The 14,337-nt window shown below is 40.6% G+C and overlaps 1 protein-coding gene across 1 annotated transcript; it reads right to left on the bottom strand.

Annotated features, from left to right (window-relative positions):
* Positions 1–10,381: 10,381 nt before the first annotated feature.
* On the bottom strand, positions 10,382–14,095 carry paqr7b (progestin and adipoQ receptor family member VII, b). Its single transcript, XM_028580325.1, has 2 exons — positions 13,930–14,095; positions 10,382–11,479 (listed from the first exon to the last, which is right to left on the bottom strand). Exon 2 carries the CDS (start codon positions 11,471–11,473, stop codon positions 10,415–10,417), a length of 1,059 nt encoding a protein of 352 aa, XP_028436126.1. The 5' UTR covers positions 11,474–11,479; positions 13,930–14,095; the 3' UTR covers positions 10,382–10,414.
* Between the last annotated feature and the right edge of the window lie 242 nt (positions 14,096–14,337).

A 14,337-nucleotide genomic window follows, 5' to 3' on the forward strand; every position in this document is an offset into this window, starting at 1 on the left:
CACGTCTTTTAGATATTCTTAACACCTGTCTCTCACCAAGGGTAACAAAATCCATCTACCAGCACCTCTAACGCTCATAAATGAGTGAATTGTGTTTAAAAAAAAAAAAAAAAAAAAAAGTGCACAAAGGACAGTTGTTTTTTACAGGGGGTTTATGTGCCCGATTTAAACAGTTACCAAGCAACCAGCAGAGACTCCAGAAAGTTAATGTTACCGTAAAACCACAACATGTTTTTACACTACGGTTTTGCACATGCAGACACAAACAAGGTGTAATGTGTTAATTAGTGAGTTTTAAGGTTGCTGGGAGGCAGATTTTGTTACCTTTGGACAGAGACAGACTAGACGCTTCCAGTCTTTATGCTAAGCTAACCGGTTGCATACGTAGTACAGACATCTTTTTCATTGTTTCCTACAATGTCAAAATATTCCTTTTTTTCCCCAGTTATGAGCAGCATCAGCTGCTTCCTTTGTGCAATGCATTGTGGGAGAGTTACATCGACTCACTCAAAACTCAAGCGAGTACCAATAGGCTCGTTCGAGATGAACTGCAGCAGCCGGGGGCGGTGACTAAAATCCGCTGTCAAGTCGGACAGTTTCCAACCGTTTCCAGCAGCCTTCAGGCTGAACAGGAAGTGACAGAAACACTGTGGTCCAATTCTGATTTAATAAAATGTTATCAGACCCATATATCAGTTTGTAAACAGTCTCCATTTGTTTTAAAAATGCTCTACATGCGATCTGTTGCTGATTTTAATTAACACACTGTAGATGATCTGTAATCTGAACAGATTTTGTCTCTCTGACTTCTAAACATAACTATCAGCCACACGTGTTCTGTACAGAATAAGCCTTTGAATCAGACAAATAGCAACTAAAATCCCTCCAAATCAAAATCAATAAAACGTTTATATAAAACGTCATCATGTTGAGTCGATTCTGAACCAATCAGCTGTTAGATCAGCTGAGATGCCGGCATTTCCCAGCATGCCCTGGGTCCGCCTGGGTCTTGCAGTCGGTGGAGAGTGCGACTGCGACGCCTGGCTCTAAAAACTGCGGCCGCTTTGATCTCGTGAGGTTATCGTTGCCCACGTGTGCATGATGTCAGAGCAAGACGGGATCATTGGGCGGCGATCGATTCTGCGTAGTCCTGGCTCATCTCGAACAAGCCTATTATTTTCCTGTGTGAACACAGTATTGATCTGTCCACACTATAGCTTTCAAAAGACATTTAAAAGAAAGGTTTAGCATGGCTGTTAGCTCAGTTGGTGGGGCGGGCGCACATATGTAGGAGTTTATTCCTTGACGCAGAAGGTCCAGGGTTCGAGTCTGACCTGTGGCGGTTTCCTGCACGTCTTCCCTCCTCTCTCTCCCCTTTCATATCTCAGCTTTCCCATCCATTAAAGGTGCAATATGTAACTGTACGTACACACCGCCGCCGACTTGAGCTGCAAAGAAGCTCTGGACGCCCTGTCGAGGACGCTTGTCAAAAAGTCCGAGGAAGCTGTTTGACGCTTTGGCCGCTCTGACGTGGGAGCATTCTTCGATCATGTGCAACACACGATTGAAGAAAAAGCACAAGCAGCCACTGCACGGCCAATACACTGACACTAGAAACCTTTTATAAATTACATATATAAGGACATCATTTGTATTGTTTGTTGGTCACAGCGGTGTCTGTTAGCAGTTAGCCGCTGAACCGCAGCAGAATGCAGGCAGAGCGAGCAGCCGCCAGCTGTTGACCCGTGCAGGACTTCACTGTGAGCGGACTGTTTAGAGAGCATGTGACGGCACGTTAACTGGTCCCTATACGCAAACAACGTTACATCATAAATGATAGGAGAACCCAGCAACGGCGATTATGAGATTTCCCTCCAATTTCATGGAACTAATGTCTTGGTAGCAACAAAAGTTTACATCGTATGTTTCTCCAGAATCAGCCAGCGAGAAGGACGTCTATATTCCGATTGGTTGCTGCCGTTTGCCGCTGCTTGCCGCTGAACCACGTCATAGCTCATTACCATAAAGTTGACCAAAGTTCAACTTTCTGATTGACGCTCAAAACGCTCAAAACGCTCAAAACGCCCAAAACGCGACGCCGACAGTTTTGACGCTCCTTGCAGCTGAGAGAAGCCAGCTTCCATTGAAAATTAATGACTTCCGGTATCTTTAGACGCCCAAGTCGGCGGCGGTGTGTACGTACAGTAATATTGTATGTAATACTGGCAACTAGCGGTTAAAATAGTTACTGCACTACCAATTCAAAATACTGGAGAGTCGTCTCCCCCGCCCCCTCCTGCCCAGACTCAAAGTTCACGGAGGTTGCCAGGCTGAGACCGCAGCATTCACAACAATGTTGCTAGACGCTTTTCTCACATAGCCAGACATTACTCCACAGCACAGCGGAGTAGCTAACGGTAGATGCTGGCTATATTGACAGTCATAAAAGCCCGTGCTCACGCGGAGCTCTGTAACCAACTGACAGATACACTTTTTCGGCTTAAAATTACAGTATGGACTGCTAAAAACACAACAACCTCACTGTCCTCTCCACACGCCAGTCAGGCACACTTCCTCGGCTTAGAATTACAATACGAAACGCTAAAAATACCACTACCTTGCCGACGGAACACATTGGCTTAGAATTACGGCAACAATCGCTAAACACTGCAAACTCAAAGTCCTCTCTTTCCGATTTACAGCCCCCCTCTCGTGGCTTAAAATAACTCACCGTTGTCGGCTGCAGCCGCTGAACTACACGTTGTAAACAGCCATGGGCTGCTTGCCTGGTCCTCCCGGTAACGTTAGCTAGCAGTTAGCATGGCGGCGTTAGCCAGGACCAGTCGGGATCACTTTACTGGCTATGTCTCAATTGTTTTTGCGAGTAACCAACTCGGGTACTCTAGCTATATAATTCAATGTGAGTACACAAATGTTGAAATGACAAAAAATGCCCATCCCTAGTAGCTGTGATAAATTAGCCTGAAGCTAATGCTTACCTGTTCAGGAGAAAATAAGCCAACTCTGCGTCCTTTTGGGCTCTAAGCTGTCTCCATCTTTCAAATACATCTCCAATATTTACCAGGGGGTTGTTACGTCTCTGGTCACGCAACTGTTAGAAACATACTGTTTTCTTTTTTTTATGTCATGTAGAATCCATCTCCGTTGATCCTGTTCGTTTGTTTGCTGCTTTCATGGCTGTACTACCGTTACAGCTGTAGCATGCTGGGTTTACGTTTTTACAGGTATATCTGGCAACCCGGCCTGCCTGTCAAACTGGGCCGTTGATAACAACACACAGATCAAAACATAAACATAAATTCCGTCACGGAATGTAAATTTCAAAAAGAAAAAATACTGACATTAGCATTGTTGTCAGAAAAGATAGTATTTCAGTTTAACATGTTTCCTAAATATCTGATGAGGCATTGGTTTCATTTTTGGATTAATTACATTACAAATATTACATATTGGACCTTTAAAGGCGGAAATGCCCAAAAATAATCTTTAAAAAAAAGAAAGAAAAAAGGTTTAGGTTATTATTGTGAAGAAATAGTGCTTCAGAAGAATGGAGTACTGGCTGGCATGTCTCCACTTGAAGTGAGCAAAAGGTTATTTAAACAACATCATCCACAAAACATGTATATCTACCCCCCCACCCTAAGTTGCACTACCACAAGCCTGCTGGGAGTAAAACACAATGTCCAAGCTGCTTAAAGTTTCCCACTTTGTGGTTGTCTAATGTGTTGGGAGTCTGTAACCCTGCTGTATACAGAGAGGTTAAGGGGCAGGAGGAGGGAATTCATTATCCTTGAGCGGCTAGACTTTGGCGAGAGAGAGAGAGCCCTTCAGATAGGGCATACGTGCTTCCTCCTCACCTCCGCCAGTATCTCCACAACCAGCTCATGATGAATAGGCCCGATCAACGGCGAGCTGATTGGTGAAACAAGTAGCATCGAGGCTACAGCAAAGATGAAGAGGAGGTAAGAAGTGTCTCTGTTGGAACAGACTGAATCTATTACGTTTGTAGAGCTACAGTATATATCAATGCCAGCAAGGACAATGCAATGTTTGTGAGATTATAAAGACGGACGCTGATTATCTCGTGATACTTTGTAAGTAGCATTAATTAACAGACTATACAATGAGCCAGTGCCTCATTAACTTAACCACTGATATGCTGGAGCCTCACAATTTACATGTCTGATTCATCTACCCTTTTATCTATATTTCATGCTTCTATTTCTTTTAGCCTTTATTGGTCTATTGCAGAGTGTTAATCTGTTTAACAATACACAGTATGATGACTGAAACAGAAACACTGCTGTGGGACAGGCAGAATAAACCAAACACTGTTAAGTAGGCCTACCCATTTTAGTTGCTAAATGCGACTCCGGAAAACAATGGCAATCAACACAATGCTGAAAGCTAAAAATTAAAGAGAGTTGAGTGTATTGAAGTATTGAATAGCCTATAACATACAAAGTGTTTCTAATTTTAACCCAAGTATAGACATCCAAAAACTACAAAAGGTCAGGTTCCTTTTCTTAGAAATGCAAATCTGTAAATTAGAAGAAGAAGAAAATTTGAAAAAAAAAAGTTGTGAAGCTGCCATGGAATGTTTGAAAAATCCGAAACCACTCATATCTGTCAGTTAAATGTAAAACTAGAGCTAGGAAACGGTTAGCTTAGCACAGAGACTGGAAACAGGGGGAAACAGCTAGCTTGGCTCTGTCCAAAGTTTTCAAAAATTCTGCCTATGAGCACCTCGTGCTATAAGCGTTTGGACTGTTTAATCTGTACAAAAATCTAAAAAAGGAAAGTTGCGGGTTATGCACTATTTCTTGACTAAAGGCAGTGACTTCTTGCCCACCATAAACAATGCAGGTGTTATTACACTTTTGTTTTTGTACAAATTAAACAAATCATATGTAATGTGTTGATTTTTGAGCTTTAGAGATGCTGGTGGGTGTATTTTGTTTACTTAAGAACCAGTCAAACTCTTCACCTCGGTTTCCAGTCTTTATGCTATGCTAAGCTAAGCTAAGCCAACCATCTCTGGCTTCAGCTTCATATTTACCGGACAGGTATGAGAGTGGTATCGATCACAAATCATCAAACTCTTGCTAAGAAAACACATTTTCCAAAACTATCTTTTTAAGTCGTCACAAGAGTAATGGTAACAGTTTTTTCAAAACCCTCCATGACGTTAGGTGAATCGGGTGTATAGACAGCATCAAATGTTATCTGGCTTTTGTTTAGTCAACCAAACAAACATTTTAGGCCTAAATAACTAATAAACATTTCAGTCTTTTCAATACACTTCAAATAGACCATTGTCGTAATGAGAAATAAATATAAATAAATCTACTGTATCACGTAGAAAATTAGGTTTTAGGGGAAGAAATATGTAAGTGCTTTTGTTTATACTTTCACATGCACCGACTCTAACATTATTAGTTGTGAGTACATTACAGGGATTGGAGGACAGGTATTACATTTTCCATTTTGATTAATTTCTTATTTACAGTCTGATACAGCTTTGTTCAGTTCCTCATGTGATTACATCCCTCATAACACAGTGATTGTCCCAAAGCTTTTCTAGACGTAATAACAAAAGCCAGAGACCATATGAAAATGCCACAAAAACAAAGGATGTGGAAACAAAATACCTGGCAGCACAGAAGAGGTTCATCAAACAGAAAAAAAATAAATAAATGGAAACAGAAGTTGGCTGTCTGTCACCTGGCAAAAAGGGGAGGTGATGTAATAACTCTGAACAAAGCTGTTCCCTCTAGCAAGTCAACCCTTTAATTACAAAACACGATAGGGACCAAGGCCACCCAATATTACCACAGCAACCTTGATACAAATCGTAAAAGGCAAATGAAGCGTTTAAATGAAAATTTTTAAAAAAAATGTGAGGAGGAGCAATAGCTTTGCAGCACAACTTGTAGAGAGAGTGACCAAGACAGAGGGAGAGGAGCGAAGCTGAGAGCGGAGGGACGGTGAGCTGCTCAAGAAACAGGCATATGAAAATTGATGGAGTCTGGGGAAGCAATTGATAGTTAGAGGACAGGAAGCAGGCTGTAAGGCAATCATCACTATCTCTGCCATTTGATTTAGGACCGTCTGAGTGTGTAATACTGCAAATTAATCACATCCAGGGTATATTTACATCAGGACTCCATTCCTGCCTTTAATTTCAATGATTCTTCTCAATCACGGGAAAATGCACATTAGAGATATTGTATTTAGTGCTTCCACTAACTCACGGTGTGTGTGCCTGTGTGAGTGAGAGAGGCATTTATGAATGCTCCTGACAAATATTAACAAACGGAACCATTCTATGTAAACCCACACACTTCCATATATTTAGACTAATGTAGGAACAAAAAAAAAAAATACATGTAAATAAAAAGTAAGCATTAACACCCAAGCCACCCCATCCACAAATACAGAACATGCATGCGCTGTGCATACATAAACAATATGCGTGCCACCCACAAGGCTGCAGCGTGAGCAGGATGCCGCACCAACTATTGTTCCCAGAGGACCATCTGCATGAATAACATTAGATTTAATCATGTAATATTATTCTTAGTCTATTAAGCAAATGTTTACAACAATAATTAACTTTTGTTCATTTTCACTGAAGGTTTAATTCAACAAAGGAAATGGCATGTTGTTTAGTAAGTCAGGCCGCAGAAGGCTTGTAATGAATATTCTGACATGTTACAACAGCAGGGCATCACTACCAATGACATGCATTTATAAAGAACTGTCTTGATTTACCTGCAAGTTCAATTCAATTTCAATTTAAAGTGCTGTGATACAGTTTTTTTTTATATATATATATATATATATATATATATATATATATATATATATATATATATATATATATATATATATATATATATATATATATATATATATATATTTGGGATGCAGATCATTTGTGCCCCCTAATGGAAAGATTTGTTCTTGTAAACATGTTTTTTTTTTTTTTTTTTTATGGGATTAAAATAAATCTTGTAAGAGTTATTGAGCACGCCCAGAAGAACTCCAAATTATGCTACTTTTTTATTCTTTCTAGATACAATGTGGGGTTCTTTGCCCAAGAAAAAAAAAAACGTGCTTATCTATATTTGACTTATGTTCAACCGTACAGAGAAGAGAAGCCATCTGGTTTGCATTTTAGCCACTGTTACCCAAGACCGTGAGCCCAACACAATAATACATGTTTCTACGTGCAGCAGTAAACAGCCCAACAGGGTCAAGTTTGAAACATATATGCCATCTAATTTAAATATTACCATTGGTTTATCCACTGTAATTCAATGAATAATGTATGCTCGTTACTGCTACTGTTGAACTTATTAGACATCTGAAACCATTTCCTTACAGATTTACAGGATGTTATAAACAGGTTTTTTTTGTTCAACAATCAGAAGGATGCCTTTACCAAAAATGTCTCTATAATATCTTTATGTGACCAACTGCTTCTTCGTTATTAAGGCTCTTATAATTAACAGCAGTCAGTTACTCTAGCAAAACCCTTCAGACAAAACAATATAAATACTGTACATCTTTTGCATTTTATAGAATACTTTTTTTTACCTTAAAATACCTCTTCAGAGTCAGTTTTAACTGAGATGAGACAATCCTCTCAATATGCTGTAGGTTTTTCTTTGCGGATAAACTGCAAGTGTCCTACCGAACAGCAAGGCTGCCCTCTGGTGGTTTAAAAAGCATGATTAAAAGACTAACATAAGACATGTCTGAAAAACAGGTCGATTTTAGAGTAGACTTGCCTTTACTGTCTATTATTGATATTTGCCACCTTATAACCTGCCCAGGGCCATTACTCTGTCAGCTGGGTATGAGAATAAAATTAACTGCCTGTTGTACATTTTGGCGACCATATAACATTACTGGTGAGGGTACAGGTTAAAAAAAAAAAAAAAATATATATATATATATATATATATATATATATATATATATATATATATATATATATATATATATATATATATATATATATATATATATATATCTGCATTCAGAACAGTTGTATTGTCTGCAAAGTGAAAAGACAGGCCAACAAGGTCTACGTTCTCCAGTTAAGACATAAACCAATCTTGTATCTTGACACGCGTCTTTTGTGTGTTGGGAAGTAAAACTTAAAATGTAAGATTTACAATGACATACGCTTAAAATTAGCCTTCATAAACCCTCAGTCTTACCAAGATTTTAAATGTCAATTCATTTGCTAATGCTGCATTTTAAAATGACAATGTAACAAGACCAAAGTTAATTTTCTCTCTCTCTCTCTCTCTCTCTCTCTCTCTCTCTCTCTCTCTCTCTCTCTCTCTCTCTCTCTCTCTCTCTCTCTCTCTCTCTCTCTCTCTCTCTCTCTCTCTCTCTCTCTCTCTCTCTCTCTCTCTCTCTCTCTCTCTCTCTCTCTCTCTCTCTCTCTCTCTCTCTGAAAGGAGAATTTCAAGTTACCGTAACACTTTATTTTCTTAAATACAACAGAATATAAGTACAGCCAGTCACACAAATTTTTTATTTTTTAAGAGGCAGAAGACATCCTGGACTCTTTTCACCCTGCTTTCATAAAAGGGAAACCTTGGGTGGCATCAGAGGCTACGTTTACACACAAATTCACTAATACAGTAAAGAGCGCTGGCCATATTCCAGTTAACATCTTAGTCAAGTCTAATTGGCATGCAACTTAGATAATCTATGACAGAGTATCCATGTTGCGACATACAGTCTATTTAGCAAAAAATACATAATGTGTACTATCTTCCTGATTGAACAAATCCAGGTTTACTCCAATACATGGGCAATAAATTATTTATATTTTTTGGCTCTTTTAACGGTCACAAACAGGGCTGGTGAGACTCACATGCCTCATTGGACAATTGGATCTCATTAGCCTTTAACTAAGACTTTTGATGAAGTATTATATGTACAAAATTAGCATTGTGCGTGAGAGCCTCAACCAATTCATAACCATGCACAACAAGGGAGGGGTCTTGAACAGGTTCCTCCAGGTTAGGCCTAATTGGAATTTATGACATTTCCAAGAGTCAACACCAAACCAGAATAACCACATTAACAGCACAGACACCTTGCTCCATGCATGTAAACATAGCCAGTGTTGTCAGCTAGAATATATACAGTGAGGATTTCAGGCAGTGCACGATGAGACCAGGTCAGTAAGTCCACAGTTGAAAGGTTCATATTTAGGGGTGTTGAGGTTCAGTCTCACCGGTACTATATTCGCAGTCAGGTCAAGACATCATTTTTAATCAACTTCTGACAGTCTGTCTCTGAATTCATCTCTCAGTAGTACCGTCACTGAAGCAATAACAGATTCATTGGCACATTAAACACCATCATGAAGAGAGAGTGCTATAATGAATATAGATCATTTCTGACATTTAAAGACTTTGTGAGGTAAAAAAAAAAATCTAAGCAACATCATCAGTGAGCCATATCTGAGATATTTGTATAACAAAAGTTATCAAACTAAGAAAAAGAAAAATTATGTATTCATAGCCATTTAAAGTCTGATAGGCAGCAGGACAATGGACACAAAACATGCATCAACAAAGAGACATCAGTAATCTTCCATCCATAGCTCTACCAATAATGAGTGCCAGCCTCATTTTCAACATAATTCACCAGAATGTTAACACACCCCTCCAAAAAAACTCCTTTTTAAATAAGAGGTACAATATTTGGTTTTCAAATTGGGTTCTTAACCTTCCCAGAATATGTTCAAACATTAGTTTGGCACAGTGTAAATGCCTTGACACCCTAAAGAGAGGGGCAGAATCAAGTGTCAGAAAAGATATCAAGACCAGCAACTTAACTTGAATTGGTATCTGACTGAAATATACAAAGTGTCACGGGACTGTAAATTGTAAAAACAAAAACAAATGCTTGCATGATTTGAAATGCTACAATTTGATTAAGACAGATTATTCTAAATACAATTGGGTAAAAGGCATCTTAAGAAACTCATTTTTCTGCTCACCTTGACAGAGAGCGTATTTCGTGTAGGGTGAAGTAAAACCACATTCTTTTAGACAATGACTAATACCAGACTAAGAAAAAAGTCTTTGCCGTGTTTAAGTACTACCTGTAGTGCTACAGACAAATGATGAGCGTCCCTTTTCTTCATTGTAAGTAACAAAAACACACCCTTAATCACTTCTTTTTTTTTTTCTTAGATCACTGTAGTTTGGCAGATCACATTAAGAAGAAATAATAAGTCACTATCACAAACTGATAACTTTCATTAACAAAAACACTTGAATTATTTTTAAATAAATGGTCACTACAGAGTAAAATAAATGACTTTTTTTTTTTTTTTACACTCTCATGTCAACTCTTACTCCTCCTTCTCGTGCAGAGAGGCACGGACACGATTGCGCACATAAAAAGCGGTGAGAGCACTGCAGCAGGCAGTGAAGATGAAGAGTGCAACGGCATCGTGTGCGAGATCGCCGTGAAGGCGCTCGTAGAAGGGACGGCGCTCTGTGAAGTCTATTTTCAGCGCTTCGATCTGCATCAGGGTGCACACCACCACGAATATGTGAAAGATCTGGTGGCCCTGCCCGATGAAGTCACACCTCCCAGGGAACAAACTCTCTGGGTGAGGGCAGCAGAAGAAATAGGCGCTGATAAGAAAAAAGACCATGTGGTAGAAATGGTACGTCACAACTGGGTCTGAGCAGCCCTCCTGGTAGCAGCTGTAGATGCGGTGAACCACAGGGCTTATGTCTAAACAGTAAGCCAAGGCGGAGGGCACCACTTGGCAGAGCTTGAGGGATAACTTTGACAGCTCGGGGCTAGCATACTTGCCGTAGCAGCAGCCGAAGCAAGTAAGCCAGGCCAAGAATGCTGCAGCGGGTAAAAAGAGCCCTTGCACTCTAGTGTGCCACTCTTTCTCTATGGCGTAGTAGTAGTGTGCCAGGGCACTGCCATACTGGTAGACAGCCACCCCAACATAGTCGAGGAAGTAGAAGCTGTAGAAGGAGAGCTCGGACTTGGCAGAGAGCAGATGAGCGAGAGCGCTGAAGGAGAGGTAGGTGAAGGCTGCCAGGAGGACAATGAAGAGGGGCTGGGCGTGAGGGTCTCGCAAAAAATCCACCGTCTCCGAGATCTCCTGCCACTTCACCAAGATGATGAGGGCGGCCAGCAGGTGGGTCCACACATTGAGGGACTCATTGTGCCTTTGGAAGAGGGTGAGGAAGTAGTAGCGCCAGCTTTGGTCTGGCTGTCTGTAGCCGGTGAGGATATGACGCTCACGGAAAACCCAGGGAACGTCGGACACCTTCACAGTGCAAGGCAGCGTGGGGAAGGCCGACTCCAGCAGCTGAGGGATCTGACGCAGCTGCTGCGCGTTGATAAACAGGCGACCGATCTGCTCCATCACCACCGTCGCCATGGCAAACTGGAGGCAGGAGGGGTGGAAACAATGAGCGAACAGTCAGTTAGTCTCTATCTGTCTGGCTTTGAGCTACTGTCGTCTCCAGGTCCGTTTGTGTGCATCTGCACTTGTAGTTACTGTGTGTGTGTGTGTGTGTGTGTGTGTGTGTGTGTGTGTGTGTGTTCCTGCAATACTATCACAAAGCAAAGAGGAGTGCATTAGTAGTTTGGTCAATGAACAGAAATAAAAATGAATAAATAGTCAATGAATCATTTACTCAATTATCATGCAAAAAACGTTGAATTCTGGATTTTGTAAGTTCTAAACTTCTAAACAGAATATCTTTTGTTTTGTACGGTTGTTCAAACAAAACGTAATTTGAAAGAGTCACCTGTGGCTCTGGGAAATTGTAACAGGCATTTGTGCCGTTTTCTTACATTTTATAGACCAAATGATGAATCCAAAAAGGTAATCAATAACTTAACTGATCATAAAAAATAATCATTAGTTGCAACCCTAAATCAAGCTTAATAAAAACTTCTGGTCAAATGGATGGGAGTGGGATGCCCGACATCACCACCTTTTTAAGTTGTTGTGGCTGTGGCTAGAAACCGTATGTCTTTTGGTTGGATGGTTGGTGCTGGGCAGGTGGTGTACAGTGGGCTTATTGCTGAAAGGCAGGAAAGCTTGATGAGAGTGGAGGTATGTGCCAAAAAACCGGAACAATAAGCCATAGACTAAAAGGCTCTATAGAGATTAATTGCCGTGTTGAGTGATAATCCTGTTTGTTTGACACTGACGGCGACCCCATTCCCATTAGTCATTTTGGTCCATTGTTAATAACAAAAAATGCTGATAAGTGCATCTTTGACTGTTTTCATTTGAATGAGTGAATTACCCTGATGTTTTGATTATTCATACATCATGGATTCTTCTCAAATTGTAGGATATACCTTTTACAGTAACCCCCTTTCACACATGCAGTCTTTCCCTGAAACGTGCAGGGGCATTTGCTGCATGTGGTCATGTGTTAATGGGAGTAGGGGTCGATATTGAGGTGACAGTAGTTGTGGTGCTTTGTTTCTGTTTTTTTCGACTGACCGTCTGTGTCTCTGATTGTGTCCCCAAGCCTTTAGCTGCTTTACAACATGATGCATCTCTTTGAAAGACTTTTGCACGCTACAGGACGCTCAGGTGCAATAAAGCTCTGACCTTAGCTGCCCTTATAGTCATAAATTCTGCCAATGAGGTCTTTGTTTTCAATTTTCAGCATCTGATTTCAAATGGGAAATTACTTCCTGAAGACTGTAGCACTCAACATAGAGTCAATATTTCAAACAGCATCTATGTTTAAGAGGTTTAGGAAGGATTTGAAAACAGTTCTTAATACAAAAGAGAGTATTATTTTTATAGCATTACCATACACACATTACCATTACCATTAGCATTACCATACACACATATTATATGTTTATTAATAGATAAAATAACCTTTTTGGCTAATTCCTTTTAAGACACACAACAAGATATGTTGAATGTATCATATTATAAATGGTAGATAAAAGGCCCGACTTGTGCTTCCAACGCCATTTTCACTCAAAGAGTTGCAAAATTATCATAGCACTGCAAAATGAACTGCAAAATGACTCGGACCTGACCTGTGGATGATTTGGAAACAGAAAATTGTGTTTGTTGTACAAATATAATGTTGTTGTACAAATATCATTTTCTGTTTAGTAATATGAACTGTACACGCTGTATTGAATGTCTTCAGGGCTATAACCACTATGAGAGCAGTATGCACACTGGGACCAGGGTTAAAATCAGTTAGCCTGCACATACTGATTTGATTGTGCCCACTTCAGATCTTTCTCGGTTCAAGCACTTCACTTCCCAGAGATGTTGGGAAGGCAGAGACAGCAGCCTTTACATAGATCACGCTGTGTGTGATGAACACAGGCCGAGGTTCAGGAGGAAAGGCGTGGATGGAATGGGAAGAGATTACGTAACATAACCAGTTTTGACGTCCACACCCTCCGCTTCAAGCAAGGGTTGCCATCCTTTCAAATATTTATGGGTGAAGACAAATGCTGTACAATAATAAGGAAGGATGTTTCATATTGTATGTATTAAAGCCCAGGCCTACATGGGCCTGTTGCAGCGAATTCCCACAAACAAATCCGCACCTGATATACATGTCTGTTGAAATTTGAGATCCAGTGTCGGAAATTAATTTGAATTCACCTTTCCTCCGAGCCTGGAGGGCTGCTTCGATTCCCCGTGTGCATCACAAACCGGTGCCGTGTGCTGTTTAGTGTCGAATTAAGAAAATACCGCCGCACATTCATGAAAACTGACTGGCGTTCGAGGAAAATCTGAACGTATTTCACGCCGTGCCACTTTAACATTTCACCGGGAAAAAAAATGCATGGTTTTTAGAAATGAAATTAATCAAACTAATAAAGCGGACATACCTGTAGCTGGTAGAATCAATCCAAATACTTGAGTTTAGCAGTCGAAGAATGGTTTGGAGAACATAGATAACATTGTTTGAAGGGGTGAACGGAGAAAGGATGACCGTGACGGGAGCAGCGCCTGGCGGCTCTCACCGCGTAGCTGCTGGGGAGGATACATGGCTGCTTGACGAGCGGGTCTTCTAGCCAATCAGAAAACGCGGTGCTGCTCTTTCCTGCGGTCGCGCACATTGTTTGGACCAATGGCAGCTGCCGCGTGGCCGATCAGCCCACCCCCGCTCTTCACTGGAATTCTTCCACTGTCATCTGAATGTATGGCACTCCCATGAGGCATTTCTCTCATATAGGACCTCTTTATATCATGGATGTACAATAAGACCGCTTTATATACAGTCTACGATAAAGACC

Source organism: Perca flavescens, chromosome 6 (assembly GCF_004354835.1).
Source record: "Perca flavescens isolate YP-PL-M2 chromosome 6, PFLA_1.0, whole genome shotgun sequence".
NCBI lineage: Eukaryota > Metazoa > Chordata > Actinopteri > Perciformes > Percidae > Perca > Perca flavescens.

Bases quoted from the DNA above. Each gene is read 5' to 3' on its own strand.
- paqr7b (XM_028580325.1), bottom strand. From the start codon at position 11,473: ATGGCGACGGTGGTGATGGAGCAGATCGGTCGCCTGTTTATCAACGCG.